Genomic DNA, 23,794 nt, shown 5'->3' with positions numbered 1-23,794 from the left:
CTTCCCTGAAAAGTTGCATATCGTGGGGGCTATTCGATGCTAATGCAGAACTCTACAGGATGTTTTTGTGCTGGTCAAGGGCAGTCAAGTCTGGAGTGAACCAAGGGCTATATCTGTTCTTATTTCTACATTTTTTGAATGGGTCATGCTTATTTAAGATGGTGAGGAAAGCACTTTTGAAGAGCAACCAGGCATCCTCTACTGACGGAATGAGGTCAATATCCTTCCAGGATACCCGGGCCAGGTCGATTAGAAAGGCCTGCTCACTGAAGTGTTTTAGGGAGCGTTTGACAGTGATGAGGAGTGGTCATTTGACTGCGGACCCATTACGCATGCAGGCAACGAGGCAGTGATTGCTGAGATCCTGGTTGAAGACAGCAGAGGTGTATTTAGAGGGCAAGTTGGTCAGGATGATATCTAAGTGGGTGCCCATGGTTACGGATTTAGGGTTGTACCGGGTAGGTTCCTTGATAATTTGTGTGAGATTGAGGGCATCTATCTCAGATTGTAGGATGGCCGGGGTGTTAACATGTCCCAGGGCACAGCTGGGGGCTGAAGGGTGTCTATAACAACGGTGAGAGACTTGTTTCTGGAAAGGTGGATTTTTAAAAGTAGAAGCTCAAATTGTTTGGGCACAGACCTGGATAGTATGACAGAACTCTGCAGGCTATCTCTGCAGTAGATTGCAACTCCGCCCCCTTTGGCAGTCCTATCTTGTTGGAAAATGTTATAGTTAAGGATGGAAATTTCAGGATTTTTGGTGGCCTTCCTAAACCAGGAATTAGACATGGCTAGGACATCCGGGTTGGCAGGGTGTGCTAAAGCAGTGAATAAAACAAACTTAGGGAGGAGTCTTCTAATGTTAACATGCATGGAACCAAGGCTTTTACAGTTACAGAAGTCAACAAATTAGAGCGCCTGGGGAATGGGAGTGATGCTGGGGGCTGCAGGGCCTGGGTTAACATCTACAACACCAGAGGAACAGAGGAGGAGTAGGATTAGAGTACAGCTAAAGGCTAAAAGAATTGGTTGTCTAGTGCGTTCGGAACAAAGAGTAAAAGGAGCAGATTTCTGGGCATGGAAGAATAGATTCAAGGCATAATGTACAGACTATGGTGTGGTAGGATGTGAATACAGTGGAGGTAAGCTTAGGCACTGATTGATGATGAGAGAGGTTTTGTCTCTAGAGGCACCATTTAAGCCAGGTGAGGTCACTGCATGTGTGGATAAGAATAAGACGAAGAAGAAGAAGATAAGAAGAGGAGACAAGATAAGTTTGGTCTGCAGTATGCATGTTGAAGGGGGTGTGGCATCTACGATCATTCACTTCTGGAGGTGGATACACCAAAGATGAGTAAACCATTCCTTCACCTCATTTTCTTTTAACATCTGTGGACAGACATTTACGTGACACCCAGAATGCATTGTATAATGCCAACAAAGATGGCCCACAAACATCTGGCAAATAGCTTAGCATTAGTTCATCATAATCAGTACAATCCTCAAAAAAGTATTTTATACACATCATTGGTGTCCATTACAATGTATGCAGTAATTGAAATGCATGATTTGGCACCAAACATGTGAATAAAACTGTAAATACATTATGCTCCATAGATAAAGTGCATTTGGAATGTATTCAGACCCCTTGACTTTTTCCACATTTTGTTACGCACAGATATATTTTAAAATTGGTTAAATAAATGTTTTCCCTCATCCATCTACACACAATACCCCATAATGACAAAGCGAAAACAGGTTTTTCGAAATGTTTGCAAATGTATAAAAAAACAAAAACAGAAATACCCGATTTACATAAGTATTCAGACCCTTTGCTATGAGACTCGAAATTGAGCTCAGGTACATCCTGTTTCCATTGATCATCCCTGAGATGATTCTACAACTTGATTGAAGTCCACCTGTGATAAATTCAATTGACTGGACATGATTTGGAAAGACACACACCTGTCTATAAAAGGTCCCACAGTTGACAGTGCATGTCAGAGCAAAAACCAAGTCATGAGGTCGAAGGAATTGTCCGTAGAGCTTCGAGACAGGATTCTGTCGAGGCACAGATCTGGGGAAGGGTACCAAAAAACGTCTGCTCTATTGAAGGTCCTCAAGAACACAGTGGCCTCGATCAGTCTTAAATGGAAGAAGTTTGGAACCAGCAAGACTCTTCCTAGAGGGCCTCACGGGTGGTGCAGTGGTCTAAAGCACTGCATTGCAGCTGTGCCACCAGAGACTTTGGGTTTGACCCTGTTGCAGACGCTGTTCGTCAGAAGTAAGAACGGTTCTGGAGAGAGCAACACACAATAGAAGAGACTCAAACAAACAGAAATAGAACAATAGCTCTACCAAGCCTGCTCTTATTTCATAAGGGATAATTCTCAGTTTGTGGAACTTTTCAATCGAAATGAAAGACTTGGCATGCTCCTATAGGGCCACACACATCACATGTTTTGTTGTGATATTCTTTTTTTTTTCTTTCTTTAAACTGTATTGGGGAAATTCTCATATGTAAGGACAAAGTATCAGATATTTCTATTTTTTGGATGACATTGTGTGATGTAGTGATATATCAGTTATCTCAAAATGATGTTACAATCTGAAATACATTAGTTTGTCAGCTGAACATTTCCATTCAGTTCAAATAGGCTTCCGGGTTAGGACTCTCATTCAAAAGTAATTATCATACTAACACTCCACAAGCCTTTTATTTCATTACAAGCAAATACTTTAATCTTCTAGATTACTCCGTTGAGCTTCTGTAATGTTAGCTGCCTTCAATATAGAGCCTTACTGTCAACAGCTATTGGTTACTGCAATCTTCTCTAGAGATGGAAGGCATCTCTCAACTGGTCAAACTACAACTGGAGGGAACTCTTATCTATTGTCTATTGGGGTAATTGTTTGTTGTCATTATTGTGCTCTATTCATTCTCACCGTTTGATCTTCAATGTGTTTTATGGCCCCAGATGTTATCCCTCAGTAGAGCCATCTCTCTGTGATGTTTCCTGTGGTGTATGGCTCCTCACAGTAAACATGGCCCCTGTTCTGTTCTGTTCCCACACCACCCAGCCAGCAGCTATGAGCCCAGACATGACAGAGAAATGTGGCCTCTACCTGTGTCAACACGTTTTACAGTCACATCACTTTTGTTTTCTTTTTTGGGGTCGTAAACATCCAATTGTTTACTCCGATTTCAGGACCCTGAAGTAAAAGTTGTTTCTTACACAGACATACAAGGACCTAGTAGCTTATTCTAATTGGTCCACAGAGCTACCACCTCAGCTCCTGTATATCTCCAGCCTGAGGGTCTCCAGTGGCCACCCTGTCTGTCCATGTCCTCCTCTGGCTCTGTAAAGGTGTAAAGCCCTGGCCATAGAGAGGGGTTTTTGTTCTTTATTTTGGTTAGGCCAGGGTGTTACATGGGGTGGGCATCCTATGTTAATTTTTCTATGTTTTTGTATTTCTTTGTTTTGGGCCATGTGTGGCTCCCAATCAGGCACAGCTGTAGTTCGTTGTTGCTGATTGGGAGTCACACATAAGGAGCCTGTTTTTCCTTTGGGTTTTGTGGGGGATTGTTTCTGTTTAGTGTCTTGCACCTGACAGTACTGTTTGGCTGTCGGTTTTCTTGTTTTGTTGTATCGTGTTCGTTCGTAAATTAAAACTCAAGATGAACACTAACTCCGCTGCACCTTGGTCTACTTCCACAGACAGCCGTTACAGAATCCCCCACCAACAACGGACCAAGCAGCGGAGGAAGGAGAAGCACCAGGAGAGGGGAAATATGGACTCCTGGACTTTGGAGGAGATGGAGAGGTGCGTTCAGGATTCCTGGAGATGGAAGGAATTGCTCGACGGAGGTGGACCGTGGGCTCAGGCTGGGGAGTATCGCCGCCCGCAGTGGGAGATCGAGGCGGCGATAGCTGAGAGGCGCTGGTACGAAGCGAGGGAGCGCAACAGGCACGATAGGGGTCAAATACTTATTTCCCTCATTAAAATGCAAATCAATTTATAACATTTTTGAGATGCATTTTTCTTGATTTTTTTGTTGTTATTCTGTCTCTCACTGTTCAAATAAACCTGTCATTAACATTATAGACTGATCATTTCTTTGTCAGTGGGCAAACGTACAAAATCAGCAGGGATCAAATACTTTTTCCCCTCACTGTACTGTAAGCTACAATAGAAACGACAACATGATATACAGAAAATAAGGCACTTGGATAGGAATGCACACATGTCCAAAGTTATCATTTGTAAGGAAAACAACAATTAACGCAATGCGAGCACCAGACACAAAATGTGCCCGTGGGAAAAGTTTGTTCAAGACCAAACATCAAATCAAATCAAATTGTATTGGTCACATACACATGTTTAGCAGATGTTATTGCGGTTGTAGCGAAATGCAACAGTGCAGTAATATCTAACAATTCACAACAATACACACAATAAACACAAACCTAAAAGTAAAAGAAAATTGTCCGCAACAGTGAAATGGGCTACTTCTATGTGAATTAATGAGGAGGCAGAACACACCTCAATTCAAACTGTTGTTAGAAAATAAAACTTGTTAGATTGATAAGTTGAAATATAGACTGTAAATAATTAGTAGGCAGCTTCTCTTGGTTTGAGGGCAACTGGGTTACCGGGTTAACTATCCTGTTGCATAGCAATCACATTTTGGAGTCCATTCTGACATCACGAGTATAAAAAAACTGTTAGAGATATTTGTAACTCACGCGTGAAATGGTTAATAGCTGCATATAGAGAGAAAGCATGCCAACCTATAGGCTGGAGATTTTCTATCAATCTTGTTTTTTAGTCTAGGAATAGGCTTAATCTGTGTCCGGGGAAACCTCCACATAATGTTTAAATGAGCGAGTGAAGACTGTCCTAGAGACATTAACGACACTTATGTGTGTCCTATTTACTCATTATGATTTCCCTTTTAAAAGAGGTGTGTTTTCTGTTGTCCTTTGCTGAAGCTTGAATTGTGTGCCGTGTGCATTTATCTCCTGAGTGAGATTTCGAGACAGTGTTTGTTGTTTTCCCAGTGTTACTGTGATCCTTCCATTACCGTTTCTTAGTAAAGTATTATGTTTATCCTTAACCACTGATTCCTCGTCTGGTCTCTTCTCTGCACCTGGGTCCAACCTCACCATGTCACATTGTTAGGTTAAATTAGGTTTTGAATTTCCTGTATTTTTCGGCTTCAGACAAAAGCTAATATTTGCAAAAAACATGATCCATCAATTTCAGTTGATCAACAAAATAAGATACCAGAACTGGGTCAAATATGTATGTCGAATAAGTATTGAGTTTGCACTTTTGAGACTATTCCATTGGTCCAAGCACAGCTGAAGTTTTTGACACAGGTCTGTAAAATACATGTTGTGCAATTGTTTTGTGTAAAATAAAGTTGGACTATGCAGCATTTCGAATTGACCACCTGTTTACCTCAGCCAGTCTAAATAAACAACTAAATTCAGATTTATAAATCCTAGAAATAAAACGTCTAGCTGTCCCAGTAGCCCTCCCAGTCCACCACTCTAGCTGTCAAGGAGAGTAGGCAGACAGATCTAACAAGCTAGTGTCAGATGCAAGACGGAGCTGTCTAGGCGGCTGGCGCACATTAGACGTTTCCACATAAAACAAACACTAAATAAAAGGCTCCATTGGGACAATGTGTAGAAGTACTAGTAGCTAACGTGAATCATTTAGCAAGCTGTGTTCTCCCACTCTGCTGCCATCTCACCACATCACATCTGCCACAGGAAGAATAAACAAATACACATTTTTTTAAATTTAGATTCCTATGTGAGGGGAGTTAGGAGCTTTATCCATCCCCTGAGCATGTGTGGGAAATATATTAACCCCCATGCAGGAACAGTGAATACTGCAGACAAACACACACAAGGGCAGACACACACATGCGCGCAGACACAGGGGCAGGCAGGCAAGCAAAACAAACACACACACACACACACACACACACACACACACACACACACACACACACACACACACACACACATAGAGTCCTTTTAAATCAATTTGATTTCTTTGTGTGGGCCTAATGGCTCCTCCACCATTGTCCCCATGCTATCTCTGCTCAGACACATGCTACTGCTAAGAAAACCCCTAATGCGTACCAAATCATCACATTTAAACCAACAGTGCCTGCCTAGCTCAGCTAGCTGCTGCAGCAATCACCCTTTTTATTGCATTTTCATATTGAAAATGCTGAACCATCCCAAAATGGAGGAAAAGCATATTAACAGACAGAAAATGGCTGAGAAAGGTGTTGTCATGCATGCATTGTTTGAGACTGACTTGGAAATCTATCCTAATGAAGTATTCAAAGTCACTATGTGCTGACATATTTAAGTTGCATCACTTGTGTCCTTCCAACCTACCAAAACAAATCAAAAGATAGTTCAGGCCATTTTTCCTGGTTTTTAGAATGATATACATTGTACTACTCTGAGTAGTCATTGTAGCATAGCTAAATTGAGAAATGCCAGTTTTCTTCTCTGAACTGTTCATTTTCTTCTTGGTCATGGCCTACCAATTGGGAACACACATTATTAAATTAAAGACATATACGGCACTTGATATCATTCAAAACCCCTTTATCCTGCCTGTTTGTGTGTAATGACGATACGTTCACAAGGGTACTTTCCCAATAGCAGCCCACAGAGAAGCCATAATGTGACGGAAATAAGTGTGACGGACTCGCTCTCCACTGAATGCCTTCTCTGACCTTCCCTGTCATTTTGGAGGGCAGAGCGGGTGGCGATGTCCGTTCCTGTTGCTCTCTGTTGTTGTGCCTTGGAAAACGCTTTTAATCATTAATTTCAGAATGTACACTTTCAGAAAACCCCTGAACTGCCGCCCATTTGATGGGAGAAATAACAACCTTCAAAAAATCCACTTGTCAGATTACACTTTACCTCAGCGGCTGCACAAATGGACAGACTGACTGACAGACAAACAGACGTGAAGATGGATGGATGAGCATAGATGTAAACAGACAGATAAAGAGACAGACAGAGACTATTTCCATTACAGTGAGGGAAAAAAGTATTTGATCCCCTGCTGATTTTGTATGTTTGCCCACTGATAAAGAAATGATCAGTCATTCATTTTAATGGTAGGTTTATTTGAACAATGAGAGACAGAATAACAACAAAAAAATCCAGAAAACCACGTCAAAAATGTTATAAAATGATTTGCATTTTAATGAGGGAAATAAGTATTTCACCCCCTCTCAATCAGAAAGATTTCTGGCTCCCAGGTGTCTTTCATACAGGTAACGAGCTGAGATTAGGAGCACACTCTTAATAACCTCTTGGGGCTAGGGGGCAGTATTTTCACGGCCGGATGAAAAACATACCCAATTTAAACTAGTTACTACTCTTGCCAAGGAAATAGAATATGCATATTATTAGTAGATTTGGATAGAAAACACTCTGAAGTTTCTAAAACTGTTTGAATGGTGTCTGTGAGTATAACACAACTCATATGGCAGGCAAAAACCTGAGGAAATTTCAACCAGGAAGTGTAAGGTCTGAGAATTGTAGTTCTACTTTTGAATCCCTAGAGAAACTACAAATACTTAGGGGTCACGTTGCACTTCCTAAGGCTTCCATTGGCTGTCAAAAGCCCTCCGAAAGTTGTTTCATACGTATCCAGTAACCGGGCAGTTTTTTTTGAGGAGCTCAGTTACTGAGTGGACTGCTGGAGGACAAAGGGATTGGAAATGCGTTGTCACGCGAGCGTGCCTTTCCTTATTTTTCTTCTGAAATGAATACGCTATTGTCCGGTTGGAAAATTATCGCATTTCTACGAGAAAAATTGATTTTAAAGGGAATGCTCCTATTCTCAGTTTGTTACCTGTATAAAGGACACCTGTCCACAGAAGCAATCAATTACTCAGATTCCAAACTCTCCACCATGGCCAAGACCAAAGAGCTCTCCAAGGATGTCAGGGACAAGATTGTAGACCTACACAAGGCTGGAATGGGCTACAAGACCATCACCAAGCAGCTTGGTGAGAAGGTGACAACAGTTGGTGCGATTATTCGCAAATGGAAGAAACACAAAAGAACTGTCAATCTCCCTCGGCCTGGGGCTCCATGCAAGATCTCACGTCGTGGAGTTGCAATGATCATGAGAACGGTGAGGAATCAGCCCCGAACTACACGGGAGGATCTTGTCAATGATCTCAAGGCAGCTGGGACCATAGTCACCAAGAAAACAATTGGTAACACACTACGCCGTAAAGGACTGAAATCCTGCAGCGCCTGCAAGGTCCCCCTGCTCTAGAAAGCACATATACATGCCCCCCGTCTGAACTTTGCCAATGAACATCTGATTGATTCAGAGGACAACTGGGTGAAAGTGTTGTGGTTAGATGAGACCAAAATGGAGCTCTTTGGCATCAACTCAACTCGCCGTGTTTGGAGGAGGAGGAATGCTGCCTATGACCCCAAGAACACCATCCCCACCGTCAAACATGGAGGTGGAAACATTATGCTTTGGGGGTGTTTTTCTGCTAAGGGGACAGGACAACTTCACCGCATCAAAGGGACGATGGACGGGGCCATGCACCGTCAAATCTTGGGTGAGAACCTCCTTCCCTCAGCCAGGGCATTGAAAATGGGTCGTGGAAGGGTATTCCAGCATGACAATCACCCAAAACACACAGCCAAGGCAACAAAGGAGTAGCTCAAGAAGAAGCACATTAAGGTCCTGGAGTGGCCTAGCCAGTCTCCAGACCTTAATCCCATAGAAAAATCTGTGGAGGGAGCTGAAGGTTGGAGTTGCCAAACGTCAGCCTCGAAACCTTAATAACTTGGAGAAGATCTGCAAAGAGGAGTGGGACAAAATCCCTCCTGAGATGTGTGCAAACCTGGTGGCCAACTACAAGAAACGTCTGACCTCTGTGATTGCCAACAAGGGTTTTGCCACCAAGTACTAAGTCATGTTTTGCAGAGGGGTCAAATACTTATTTCCCTCATTAAAATGCAAATCAATTTATAACATTTTTGATGCGTTTTTCTGGATTTTTGTTGTTGTTATTCTGTCTCTCACTGTTCAAATAAACGTACTATTAAAATTATAGACTGATCATTTCTTTGTCGTACAAAATCATCAGGGGATCAAATAGTTTTTTCCCTCACTGTATCCCTTATTTATATGTTATGCATGATTTTCGTTAATACATGACATCCATAGTGGTGGTGATGCAACACCATAGATAAAACAGTAATCCCGCTGGTTATAAAAATGTATCCTGGGAGGCATGTTAAACACCTATGGGCTCAGTGGCTGCGGAGAGGATATAACACAATGACCCATATCCCACAGTGCATTCTGGGAGATGTATTCACAGAGCCCACCGGCAGTGGCAGGTGGAGTGTGGCTTCAGACACCTGGTCCACCAAGAGAGCCCTTAGGGCCTGCCCCCAGCTCACTTCTCACCCAATCGTAGTGGAGGACTACAAATCCCCAAGCAGGAAACAAGTGCACCACTTCCTGGCCGTCTTCAGGGACGTTCACGCCAGAGGGGAGGTATGTATGTGCTTATTTGGTACCACTTTAGCTGAAGCTTACCTACATATAGACGTTATAACACATTCATGTTATATTGCATATTGGATTCATAAGCAGTGCATAAACATACTTTTTTTCCAACCTCAATACATAACAAACAGCATAAACCTACAGTTGTGGACATATGCATTTCATAACTTTGTACTGCTTATGAATGTGGTATGTTTGGGTTATGAATGTGTTATAAAACCTTATGTAGTTGGTAAGTACCCTCCATGTAAAGTGGTACCACTGTGTATAGGTACTCTTCTCATAAACAAATCAATACATTTCATAATAAAATTACATTACTACACCCCTCCCCCTCTGATAAGTAACTGTTCTCTGATGTTGTTCCCAGCCAGTGGCTGTCCACTGTAAGGCTGGTGTGGGGAGAACAGATATTTTACTTAGTTGACACAATTGATTTGATCTCAGGCACGCACGCACGCACACACACACACAAAGAGAACTCTAGTATCAAAAGTTTGGAAACAAATTAATAGTTATTACTTTTTTAATGATTACATTTTTTTGTAAAACCTTGCATCAATGTCAAATGCATTCTGTTATCTTGTTTTTTGGTTGACAATACAGTTGGATATTTTCTGATGAATCTTCCAAATTATTCAACCATTTAAACTTTGTACCACTGAATCTAGCAGGGTAGAAAATGACAAGCAATACTGGTAAAAAAAAGAAAAGTCTATGAAGTAGGTCTCCCCCTGTATATTTTATGAATGGTTTCTTGAAATTACTCAAATTCTACATTAATTTATTAATGTACAGAATAAATATTTTAAGAAACATGGACCTTGTATTTTGTATTTTCTTTTCTGGGGATGGACCCCTTTGGGATTGATTGAGACACTCCAGGATGAAGTTTCCCCTAGGTACAGATGTAGGATCAGCTTCCCCTCCCCCAATCCTACACTTAACCATTAGTGTGAAAATGCAAAAGACCCCCAAGATCAGCATCTACGGGCAACTTCACCCTACTCTGAATGAGCGCTCTGACCGAACGCTCATCCTTCATGACCACTGATAGATAAAAGACTGGATAGGTTTCTGCTATATTGCTTCCACCTGTCATGTCCTACAGTATCAGTGGTCATAGAGGAAAGTACACAAGGAATGGAAAGTTAAAACTATTGAGACACAGCCACTGTACAGCTACAGTATGTAAGCAAGGTTTAGTAGGGAGATGAGGGCAGCTCTAGAACGTCCAGATATGCTTGTCATCTCACAACAGAAACATGGGCCCTATTGAGGAGACAGGATGGACGACAGAGGAGAGAGAGAGCATGGCACAGTGAGGGGCCCCCGGAGACCCCAGATCGGGGGTACCCCTGAATCACCTGTAGTCAGAATGAGGGTGGAGGGGGGCTCCCACCTGCTACATATGTGAAGTCCACAGAGAATGCTAGACTGATAGAAAGTACTACAAAACTTTGTCCGTATACAAAAACATTTTTTTTTTTTTAAATCTTGCCTTTAAACAGTAGATATTAACTCAAAATGACAGACTGTAATGTGATTTTTGACACCGTACAGCATGTTTGTGGAGGCATTGAAAGTAATATGTCAGTGCTTTATGTCGCCCGAACTTGGCACGATAAACGCATTACAGAAGATAAACAATGAGTATTAGGGAGGTCAAGCCAAATCAATGATTACAAATAAAATAAATACATATTTTATCACCTCTATTTTCTTCATACAGTTCTTATTCAACATTTTGGCACTTTGTAACATTCCTTATCATAACAACCTGTTATATGAGCTCCTTTTTTATCAACTGGACACACACACATGGAGATTTGACAAAAGTGTAAATGACATCAACAGAAAAAAACAACATCGACTAATTTCTTAGGGTGTTATGGTCTCAAGATACAGTGTGATGCTCTGAACAGGTGTGTGTGCATGTGTGGGTGTGCGAAGTCACTGACTGTGAAGTGAACTCAAAGGCAGTCTCAACAGACATGCATTTTGAGTTCTCCTCTTCGGGTCCCTATCGAGATCCATCTCAAAGATTCATCATTCTCACAATCCTTCAACTTGTCGCCTGCAGAAGTCCCTCTCGAAAACTGTTGGCCACCATGAGGTGACGCATCATCTCCAGTTATGTCCACACATCTACATTTCCACAGGAAACATGTCTACCATACTACCAAAGCTGGGGGCCAATGCAATATAGTTTCAGGTTACGTTAACATTACATTAACGTTCATTCAAGCCATCCAAATCTTCTGGCTGTGTTTAGATTTTTTCAGGGCTATTTTTGACCTTCGACCCCAATCACGCCATGGTCTCCTTGCCTGGCAGTCTCCTGTCGTTAAATGTGTGCATGTTGATGACCTCCTCAGTCTTGACGATGACTGGTGGCTGCGGCTTCTGCTTGAGCCGCCGCTGGCACTTCAGGGAGCCACGTAGCTCTTCCAGCATTGCACTGCAGAAAGAGCGCTGAAGAAGGGGAAGGAGGGGAGAGGGAGGTAGAGAGCAAAATACGGACAGAACTGGCAACATTAACTGACAGATATAGTCAGTATACAGTATGTGGTCCATGCAAGAACAACGCTAGAGTTGTCAATACCATGCTCTAACCCACTGGTAAATGGTAAATTACTAAATATAGTCTGTAACATTCTCTATGAAATGGGATTTTAAATTATGTGTCATTTAATGTAGTGAACTTTGAAAATATTGATGTATGTCAATTTTAAAGTGGTTAAAATGCATTAAAATACATTGACGGTCTTTTTATTTGTTATGGATCCCCATGAGCTACTCTTCCTGGGGTCCAGCAAAATTAAGTCTGTTTATAATTTTTTTTTAAACATTACAATACAGTATGATAAACTAAAGAAAATTACATTTTCATCAAGTTTTTTACATTTCTATGGCAAAATGTTTACTTTTTGAAAATACTTCATTTTAATGGACCAAAATACCAACAAATCTCCAAATTGATAGGTAGATGCAAAAATGTCATTTCAGCCTTTGGTGCCTGGCGTTAAACAACATTCAAATATTTGTAGTGTTTTCAGTAGTTAATTACTTTTTTTGCCATGTAGAGGTGTAGCTAACTACTGGAACTACACACTACCTTTTTTTGTGAAAAAATAACAGAAGATATGGGTGAAGTAGGCATTCTAAATTGGACGATTTTGTGTTTAATAGGCTAAATTACACATTATGTTAACCTCTATGGGCTAGGTGGGACGCAAGCGTCCCACCCGTGGTGCACTCCATCAACAGCAGGTGCATTTCAAGAGCGGCAAATTTGAATCCAAATAAATGTCAAAATTCAAATTTTTCAAACATACAACTATTTTACACCCTTTGAAAGATAAACATCTCCTTAATCTAACCACGTTTTACGATTTCAAAAAGGTTTTACGGCGAAAGCATAAATTTAGAGTATGTTAGGACAGTACATTTACAAGAGTTGTGTGTAATGTTTTGTCAATTCAAAGACAGGGTCACCAAAACCATAAAACCAGCTAAAATGATGCACTAACCTTTTACAATCTCCATCAGATGACACTCCTAGGACATTATGTTAGACAATGCATGCATTTTTAGTTCTATCAAGTTCATATTTATATCCAAAAACAGCGTTTTACTATGGCATTGATGTTGAGGAAATCGTTTCCCTCCAATAACCGGCAGTCAAGTCAGCACCACAAATTAAATAATTAAAATTAGAAAACATTGGTAAAATATTATATTGTCATTTAAAGAATTATAGATTTACATCTCTTGAACGCAATCAACTTGCCAGATTTAAAAATAACCTTACTGGGAAATCACACTTTGCAATAATCTGAGCACTGCGCCCAGAAAAATACGCGTTGCGATACAGACTAGCCGTCATGTTGGGGAGATCTAAAATCGAAAATACTATGTAAATAATCCATTACCTTTGATTCTCTTCATCAGATGTCACTTCCAGGTATCACAGGTCCATAACGAATGTAGTTTTGTTCAAAAAAGCTCATCTATATGTCCAAAAATCTCCGTCTTGTTAGCACATGATCTAAGCCCGCCGGACTTCACTTCATGAACGAGGGGAAAAAATATATTTCCGTTCGTTCAAACATGTCAAACGTTGTATAGCATAAATCATTAGGGCCTTTTTTAACCAGAACATGAATAATATTCAAGGTGGACGAATGCATTCTCTTTTATAACGTATTGGAACGAGGGTACCCAACATGAACTCGCGCGCCATGTGTCTAATAAGCCATCATCGTTCCATGGCTCTTGTTCGGTCAGATCTCCCTCCAGAAGACTCAAAACACTTTGTAAAGGCTGGTGACATCTAGTGGAAGCAATAGGAAGTGCCAAAATATTCCTCAGCCCCTGTGTTTTTCAATGGCATAGGTTTAAAGGTAATACAACACATCAGGTATCCACTTCCTGTCAGAAAATGTCTCAGGGTTTTGCCTGCCAAATGAGTTCTGTTATACTCACAGACACCATTCAAACAGTTTTAGAAACTTTAGAGTGTTTTCTATCCATATCTAATAAGTATATGCATATTCTAGTTACTGGGTAGGATTAGTAACCAGATTAAATCGGGTATATTTTTTTATCCAGCCGTGCAAATACTGCCCCCTAGCCCTAACATCTGACTCCAGAACCAGAGTGATCTGTTCCTTCAATATGTGGTCTATGTCATTTCAGTTTTAGATTCAAGTGCTTTAGTGTAGCTTAACTTCATCCAGTGTGAAGTAATTTGTTATCAGAGAAGCTTTCCCAACACTAATACATGGTTTGGGAAGCATCTAGATCAGGGCTCTCCAACCCTGTTTCTGGAGTGCTCCAACCCCAGTTGTAAATAACCTTTATTTATCACATCACGGACAAACTGAAATGGTCCACCCACACAGACAGTGTGGTGAAGAAGGTGCAACAGCGTCTCTTCAACATCAGGAGGCTGAAGAAATTTGTATTGTCACCTAAAACCCTCACAAACATTTACAGATGCACAACTGAGCGCATCCTGTTGGGTTGTATCACCGCATGGTACCGCCCTCAACCGCAAGGCTCTCCAGAGGGTGGTGCAGTCTGCAAAACATCACCGGGAGCAAACTACCTGCCCTCCAGGACACCTACACCACCCGATGTCACAGGAAGGCCAAAAAGATCGTCAAGGACAACAACCACCCGAGCCACTGCCTGTTCACCCCACTACCATCTAGAAGGCGAGATCAGTACAGGTGCATCAAAGCTGGGACTGAGAGACTGAAAAACAGCTTCTATCTCAAGGCCATCAGACTGTTAAACAGCCATCACTGACACTGCCTATATACAGACTCAAATCATTGGCCACTTTAATCAATGGATCACTATTCACTTTAAAAATGCTACTTTAATAATGTTAACGTACATTACTCATCTCATATACTGTATTTTATACCATCTATTGCATCTTGCCTATGCTGCTCAGTCATCGCTCATCCATATATTTATATGTACATATTCTTATTCCATCCCTTTAGATTTGTGTGTATTAGGTAGTTGTTGTGGAATTGTTAGATTACTTGTTAGATTTTACTGCACTGTCGGAACTAGAAGCACAAGCATTTCGCTACAATCGCATTAACATCTGCATGTGACCAATACAATTTTATTTGAACTAGGCAAGTCAGTTGAGAACAAATTCTTATTTACAATGATGGCCTACTCCGGCCAAACCCGGATGACGCTGGGACAATTGTGCTCCCAATCACAGCCGGATGTGACACAGCCTGGATTTGAACCAGGGACTGTAGTGACACCTCTTGCACTGAGATGCAGTGCCTTAGATCGCTGTGCCACTCGGGAGCCCTGAGCACTTATTAACCAGCTAATTTTCAGAAACAGGTACTAGATTAGGGTTGGTAGCAAAACACCTGCAGGATGGTAGCTCTCCAGGAACAGGGTTGGAGAGCCCTGATCTACATAGCATTTCAGCAGACTTTATAAATATTTGACAAAGTCTCTTTAACCTGTTATGGCTAGGGGGCAGTATTTTCACGGCTGGATAAAAAACGTACCCGATTTAATCTGGTTACTACTCCTGTCCAGTAACTAGAATATGCACATAATTATTGGCTTTGGATAGAAAACACTCCAAAGTTTCTAAAACTGTTTGAATGGTGTCTGTGAGTATAACAAAACTCAAATGGCAGGTCAAAACCTGAGAGATTCCTTTACAGGAAGTGGCCTGTCTGACCATTTCTTGAACTTCTTTGCCATCTCTATCTTTTACAAAGGATCTCTGCTCTAACGTGACACTTCCTACGTCTTCCATGGGCGCTCAGAGCCCGGGAAAAACCTGAATGTCGTCATCCCAGCCCCAGGCTGAAACACATTATCGCCTTTCTCAAGTGGCCGATCAAGGGACTGTGGGCTTAGGCGCGTGCCCTGGCCGCCCCCGTCTTTGTGATTTTTCCTCTGTTTGCCGAAAAGGAGATTCCCGGTCGGAATATTATCGCTTTTTTACAAGATAAATTGCATAAAAATGTATTTTAAACAGCGGTTGACATGCTTCGAAGTACGGTAATGGAATATTTAGAAAATTTTTGTCACGAATTGCGCCATGCGCGCGACCCTGATTTACCATTTCGGATAGTTTCTGGAACGCACGAACAAAACGCCGCTATTCGGATATAACGATGGATTATTTGGGACCAAACCAACATTTGTTATTGAAGTAGCAGTCCTGGGAGTGCATTCTGAAGAAGACAACAAAGGTAATAACATTTTTGTTATAGTAAATCTGATTTTGGTGAAGGCTAAACTTGCTGGGTGTCTAAATAGCTAGCCCGTGATGGCTGGGCTATGTACTTAGAATATTGCAAAATGTGCTTTCACCAAAAAGCTATTTTAAAATCGGACATATCGAGTGCATAGAGGAGTTCTGTATCTATAATTCTTAAAATAATTGTTATGCTTTTTGTGAACGTTTATCGTGAGTAATTTAGTAAATTGTTAGTAAATTCCCCGGAAGTTTGCGGGGGGTATGCTAGTTCTGAACGTCACATGCTAATGTAAAAAGCTGGTTTTTGATATAAATATGAACTTGATTGAACAAAACATGCATGCATTGTATAACATAATGTCCTAGGGTTGTCATCTGATGAAGATCATCAAAGGTTAGTGCTGCATTTAGCTGTCTTCTGGGTTTTTGTGACATTATAAGCTAGCTTGAAAAATGGGTGTGTGATTATTTCTGGCTGGGTACTCTGCTGACATAATCTAATGTTTTGCTTTCGCTGTAAAGCCTTTTTGAAATCGGACAGTGTGGTTAGATAAAGGAGAGTCTTGTCTTTAAAATGCTGTGAAATAGTTATATGTTTGAAAAATTGAAGTTTTTGTATTTTTGAGGAATTTGTAATTCGCGCCACGCCTATCATTGGATATTGGAGCAGGTGTTCCGCTAGCGGAACGTCTAGATGTAAGAGGTTATTAAGGCTAAATAAACCTCACCTTCTCTAGCTCTGCGTTCTGTTTAGACTTGTACAGGACCTCCCCAACGGCCACGAACAAAGACAGCACCAGCCCTGCGGCCAGCACAATGAAGATACCCCCGATGTTCTGCACACCCAGAGCGCTGGCCTCCTTATTCTTCTCATCCTCCGGACAGCCGTTCCCCCTCCACCACTTCTCCTTCATCATGTGCAACTTCCCTTCTTCCTGTAGTTGCAGGATCGCTATGGTGATCTTGTCCCGGTACGGAGACCCTGCGGGGAACAAAAAGGACAGAAAATCAGATGATCAAAAACTATATATACTGAACAAAAAATATAAACTCAACATGTAAATTGTTGGTCCCATGTTTCATGAGCTGAAATAAAAGATCCCAGAAATGGTCCATATGCACAAAAAGCTAATTTCTCATCCCTGTTAGTGAGCATTTCTCCTTTGCCAAGATAATCCACCCGTCTGACAGGTGTGGCATATCAAGAAGCTGATTAAATAGGACCTCCATATTTCGGCTTCTTCACCTGTGGGATAATCCGAGACCAGCCCCCCGGATAGCTGATGAAACTAAGGAGTATTTCTGTCTGTAATAAAGCCCTTTAGTGGCTAAAACTCATTCTGATTGGCTGGGCCTGACTCCCCAGTGGGCGGATCTGGCTCACAAGTGGGTGGGCCCATGCCCTCCCAGGCCAAACCATGACTGCGCCCCTGCCCAGTCGTGAAATCCATAGATTAGGGCCTAATGAATTTATTTCAATTGACTGATTTCCATATATGAACCTTAACTCAGTAAAAGCTTTCAAATTGTTGCATGTTGCATTTACATTTTTGTTCAGTATAAATAAAATGTCATAGAGTGAATGAATTTGTTATGAAGTTAATTAATTCAAAGACTATGCATTATTCATGCTATCTATCATATAGCATGCTATGGCCATGGCGATTTTGTCCCAGCACAGAGAGCTTGCAGGGACAAAAAGGACAGAAGATCAGAAAATGTAGTAAGAAAGATACATTTTTTTTTTTACATCAAATTGGCTTATTAAGTGAATAAATGCATGTTGACAAATTTCCCCTTTGGGGATCAATAAAGTATTAATCTTATCTTATTTGATTTTATCTTAATTCAAAGGTATTGTTCAATTGCAATTGTTTTGCATGCAATGGTGCACAGCAAATTTGCGATCATAATTTTAACACCCCACAGTGTTAAATTGAACACTTTCTTAGAAATTATGTGACCATCTCAAGTAGTGTTAAACTAACACTTTCAAAGTGTTGATAAATAACACCCTCAAGAGTGTTGGGTCCCTAACACCGTGGGTGTTGCAAATTCTGACTTACAGTAAATTTAAACTTTATTAGAGCTGATGCTATGACACTTTCTCAGTGTTAGGGAATTAAAACCTGTGGTGTTACAGTAACTACATTTTGTGTGTTGTTTTAACACTGTTGCGTGTAAAGCCTTATTTGTATATTTATTTCCTAGGGTGCCTTTTCAGTACCACCCATAACTAGTAACAGAGACATGATTGTTGCATTCAATGGCTTTCAGTCCTGTAGCCTTCACCAAGTGAGTGCCTAAGGGAATATTCTATCATAACATGTTTTTTTTTTATGACAATACATTACCGTTCTTGACAATACCATACCCGGACAACCTATAGTCTTACCCTAACACAGTGGTCTGAAACTCCTGGTTTGCAGGCCACATCAGCAAGTCACATTATGCTGACTTGCGAAGTGTGATATCATTCCTATTGGAATCCAGCCAGAGTTAGGATATCCAACAATTTGAACTTTTATTCACCTGCAATCTGCAGTCAGAATGACTGCCAAGGTAGGGAAGAATAATAAATGAGACTACCTAGTGGCGCAGCGGTCTAAGGCACTGCATCTCAGAGCAAGAGGTGTCACTACAGTCCCTGGTTCATATCCAGGCTGTATCACATCTGGCCGTGATTGGGAGTCCCATTCGGCAGCGCACAATAGGCCCAGCGTCATCCAGGTTTGGCTGGGGTAGGCCATCGTTGTAAATATGAATTTTCTTAATTGACTTGCCTAGTTAAATAAAGATAAAATAAAAAAATATTTATAAAATGTTTTAAATTAACTGGAACAACAATCTCAATAACGGGATTAGTTTAGTTTAGAGAAATGTATGTTATTTATCTTTGTGTAGTATAAGATCATTTAATCAATCAATGCATGCAGAAACAAAGATATTAAAACAAACTATTCTAAAAAGCAATCTGCAACAAAGCATGCTGGGAAATATGATATTGAGGTCCCTCCCATGTCTTTTTCACTCGGAGAGGGTTAACGGAAATTAACTCAATGCAGTAGAGTAACAACAACGCCATGTGGTGTTGATTCCACTGTGATTCAATTAACACTTCATTTATTCACCGCAGGTGGCGTCAATTTCAATCCCACTGGCGTTAACGCCACTAGAATCTTTTTACCTCAACATCAACATTTTTACACAGACCAATTTGCTGTGTGGGTATGGGGATCAACTTGTGGGCCTCTTTAGTTTATGAGCATAACCTGTCATGCTATTGTGGTGTCTTCATAGAAACACTCCCTTGTAAGTCCTCCGTCCTCCTATTCATCGCTAATCCTCACAGTATCTTGGAGACAGGCTACAGAATTAGCATCTCGTTCTCAAGCGGGCATTACAACACTAAAAGGCGTTGGCGACACTGGGCTTTGTGTTCCGGAGGAGCAGAGCTCCCGTTGATTCTCATGAATAACCACTGTGTGTGTGTGTGTGTGTCATAAATGGTGTACATAAACAGAAGAGCCCAGTAGGGGGTTCACAGTGTGTGTGTGTGTGCGTCCATATGCGTGTGCCAACTCCCCAAATCTGCAGACAGTGGGAGAACGCTGGAATTAGGGGCAGCGTATTAGGACACAGCAGGAGCCTCAGTGATCGAAAGAAAAGTAATCACTCCGAGGTTACCGAGTAGGACTGCTGCCTCCCTCCCCTCTCCCTATTCCAGAGCACAACACTTCAACGGCCTAGGCAGCTACTAGACACACACACACACACACACACACACACACACACACACACACACACACACACACACACACACACACACACACACACACACACACAGTCTCCCTCTGACGCAGCCAGATTTTATTTATATTTCATTAATGAACACCAACTTGAAACCATGTTAGTGTTTTTATAATATGATTATTAAACTTCTTCAGGCTAGGATCCTTTTTTCTCAATTTGTTGGTGCTAAGTGGATTGTGTGTGTGATTGTGTGTGTTTGCGTGTGTGTGCGGGTGCGTGTGTGAATGCATACGTATGTGTGTATGTGTGGGCATGCATGTGTGTATGTGTAATGCTTGTAAGAAGCCCCCAGGTAAAAAAGGCACCACAGAGGATTTTGTTCTGTAGACAGTTGACTATTGGGTCCTATGCTTCCCTCTACACCCCCCTCCTTCCATCTCCATCTCTCCATCTTTCTTCATTTCATCTATCACTATCCGTCATATTTTCATCTACTCTGCTCGACAGTATTGAGAGCCTTTCTGATCTCCGACTGTTACAGAGACCTTGATTGGATGATTGGTTCAACAAGCTCTCACAGTCTCACTGCAGAATTAGGTGTGGTTTTGTTGCTCCTGTTGCCCTGTATCGTTCTATTTCTTCAAACATCAAATTTCGAAGTTAAAGGTTAAGTTTAGGCACTCATTCCGAATGGTTATGGTAAGGGTTAATGTTTGGGATAGGGTTAACAAAATTGTACAAAAACAGCATCCCTGACTGAGATCAAACACACAACCTTCTGATCCTGAGTCATGGGATTGCACCCATCCACCATCCCCGTCACGTGGTGAACTTGAGCCCAAGGATCCAACCAGTTTTCTAAGTTTCCTGACTCTTCTCAGCTTCAAATGATTCATGATTGGGGGGGGGGGGGGGATATTCCTGCGCACGACGCAACACAGAGTGCCTGGACACAGCCCTTAGCCGTGGTATATTGGTCATATACCACAAACCCCAGAGGTGCTTATTGCTATTATAAACTGGTTACCAAATACCTGTTTTGTCATATCCATGGTATACAGTCTGATATACCACAGCTGTCAGCCAATCAGAATTCAGGGATCGAACCACTCAGTTTATAAATATACGTATATACCCAGTGAAGGCAAAAAACCTTGAGGGTTTTATCCCTACAACAGAGTGTAATGGGGATTTTAGAAAACAACAGCTAACAAAAGCTAACCAAGTTACATCAAACTCTGAAATGACAGCTAACATTCCCTTTTAATTTGCTTCAGCTGTTTTACATTGACATTTATATCCATATTAATGATGCTGCTGCATGATTTGCCTGGTCAGAAAAACGGCTAGAAGACATCCGACACCGTTTGCTTTCTATGGCAGGGGGAAGATCGAATGAATATTTTGCAACATTGTTGCCGAGGTCTGAGTGGCAAACATCAAGGTTCATACAAACATATTGGCACACCCTGAGCTGATAAACCTGTCTTTGTGCTGGTCTCCACCCCGCTCCATGTGTCACCGATCTTCCCCATTATCCCCTGTGTATTTATACCTGTGTTCTCTGTTTCTGTTGCCAATTCGTTTGGTTTTGTAAAACCTACCAGCGTTTGTTCCCCTGCTCCTGTCTGTTCTTGCTCCTGTTTTCTAGTCCTTCCTGGTTTTGACCCTTCTGCCTGCCCTGAGCCTGCCTGCCGTTCTATACCTTGCCCCACCTCACTGGATTATTGACCCCTGCCTTCCCTGACCCTGAGACTGCCTGCCGTTCTGGACCATTTGCACCTGCTCTGGAGTACTGACCCCTGCCTCCCTTTGACCTGTCGTTTGCCTGCCCTTGTGTTAGAAATAAACTTTTGATTCTTCGACACTGTCTGCACCCAGAGTGCTTCAATGGAGAGTCGGGTACCTGTCGGGCGTTTCTCGCTCAGTGTTCACTAATCATCGAGCTGCAGCCTTCCTCCTTCCCCTCGGACCTCTCTAAGATAGCGTACTTCATCGTGCTGATGTCCGGGAGGGCTCTCGCCTGGGCTACGGCAGTATGGGAACAACAGTCGGCCATATGCTTTAGTCTGGAGGAGTTCGTTGCAGAGGTAAAGAAGGTTTTTCGATGCACCATTGCCCGGGAGAGAGGCTGCCCGGAAGCTACACCAGCTTCGGCAAGACTCTCGCAGTGTGGCAAACTACATAGTGGATTTCCGCACGTTGGCAGCTGAGAGTGCCTGCAACCTGGAAGCACTGTTCGACATGTTCCTGTACGGAGTTTCGGAGGAAGTAAAGGATGAGCTCGTTGCCTGGGAACTACTGATGGATCTCGACTCGCTCATCGCCTTGACCATTCGGATTGATGGGCGACTACGGAAACGAAGGAAGGAGATTAAATTTCAGTCGCCCGTCCAAGGATCCCACCTCGCCTCCAAGGTATCCCTGGAAGTCCCCGATGGCTCCGTTGTTGAGAAAACCCGAGGCTACCCAAGTTCCCCCGGGAGCCTCCGAAGACTGCTGATCCACCTCTACCCGAGCCCATGCAACTAGGCAGAGCTAGGCTGTCTCCAGCTGAACGACTATACAGGCTTCACACTAAGAGCTGCCTGTTTTGCAGGACTACTGGTAATTTCGTCTTCACCTGTTCACTAAAAGACCAGGCTCACCGGTAGGAGCTAGTACTCTGGTGGGCCATACAGAGAACTTTTCCTCTCCCCTTACTCGCATCCCTTTTCATGTCATGTTGCTGTGGGGGAACCAGTCCAATCTCTCCAGGTACTCATCGACTCTGGGGCCGATGAGAGCGTTATGGACGCTGCCCTGGCTTCTGATCTGGATATTCCCACTCAGCTCCTCTCCATTCCCATGGACATTAGAGCATTGGACGGGCGCTCTATAGGCCCGGTCACCCACAATACCACCCCCATCAACTGACGTGTGTCAGGGAACCACAGCGAGACAATCCAGCTCCTGCTTGTTAAGTCTCCTCAGCTTCCCGTGGTATTGGGATTCTCCTGGCTCCAGCGACACAATCTCCTCATTGACTGATCTGCCGGTGACATCATGGGCTGGAGCCACGCACATTGCCTGAAGTCAGCGCAGCCTGCCCCGGGATGTCTTCCTGGGGCCTTGGAAGTTGCCCCAGACCTCTCAGCCATTCCCGTGGAGTACCAGGACCTCCAGGAGGTGTTCAGTAAGGCATGGGCCCCTTCGCTGATACCGCAACGACCATATGTCTGCGGGATTGATCTTCTTCCAGGCACCACTCCGCACCGGGGGCGACTGTACTCTCTGTTGGGTCCGGAGGGTTTCGCCAACTTTTATTTCCGCTTTATCCGGGGCTACAGCACCCTGGCCTCCCCCCTGTCTGCACTCATCTCCCAAGGTTCCGTTCACGTGGTCCCCAGCTGCTGACCGGGTATTCCGGGATCTCAAACACCGCTTCACCACAGCTCCCATCTTAGTTAATCCTGACCCGTCTTGCCAGTTCGTGGTGGAGGCCGATGCTTCGAATGTTGGAGTGGGGGCTGTCCTGTCCCAGGGGTCTGCCCTGGACCGCAAGTTACATCCCTGCGCCTTCTTCTCCCACTGCCTCAACAGCACAGAGAGGAACTATGATGTGAGGAATCGTGAGCTTCTCGCAGTGAAGATATCGTTGGAGGAATGGAGGCAATGGCTGGAGGGGGCGGAACATCCATT

The 23,794-nt window shown here is 42.6% G+C and overlaps 1 protein-coding gene across 1 annotated transcript in view; it reads right to left on the bottom strand.

The window, feature by feature from the left end:
- Positions 1-9,166: 9,166 nt before the first annotated feature.
- LOC106607558 (glutamate receptor ionotropic, kainate 2) overlaps positions 9,167-23,794 on the bottom strand; it is a 234,682-nt gene continuing 220,054 nt past the window's right edge. The window contains exons 16-17 of the mRNA XM_014204602.3: positions 17,089-17,342; positions 9,167-12,072 (exon numbers count right to left, since the gene is read on the bottom strand). Coding sequence (XP_014060077.1) covers positions 11,908-12,072; positions 17,089-17,342 — 419 coding nt within the window. The 3' untranslated portion in view covers positions 9,167-11,907. The remainder of the gene's footprint in view (positions 12,073-17,088; positions 17,343-23,794) is intronic.

This window comes from Salmo salar, chromosome 06, assembly GCF_965601325.2.
Source record: "Salmo salar chromosome 06, fSalSal1, whole genome shotgun sequence".
NCBI lineage: Eukaryota > Metazoa > Chordata > Actinopteri > Salmoniformes > Salmonidae > Salmo > Salmo salar.
This window is presented reverse-complemented; position numbering and strand designations above follow the sequence as displayed.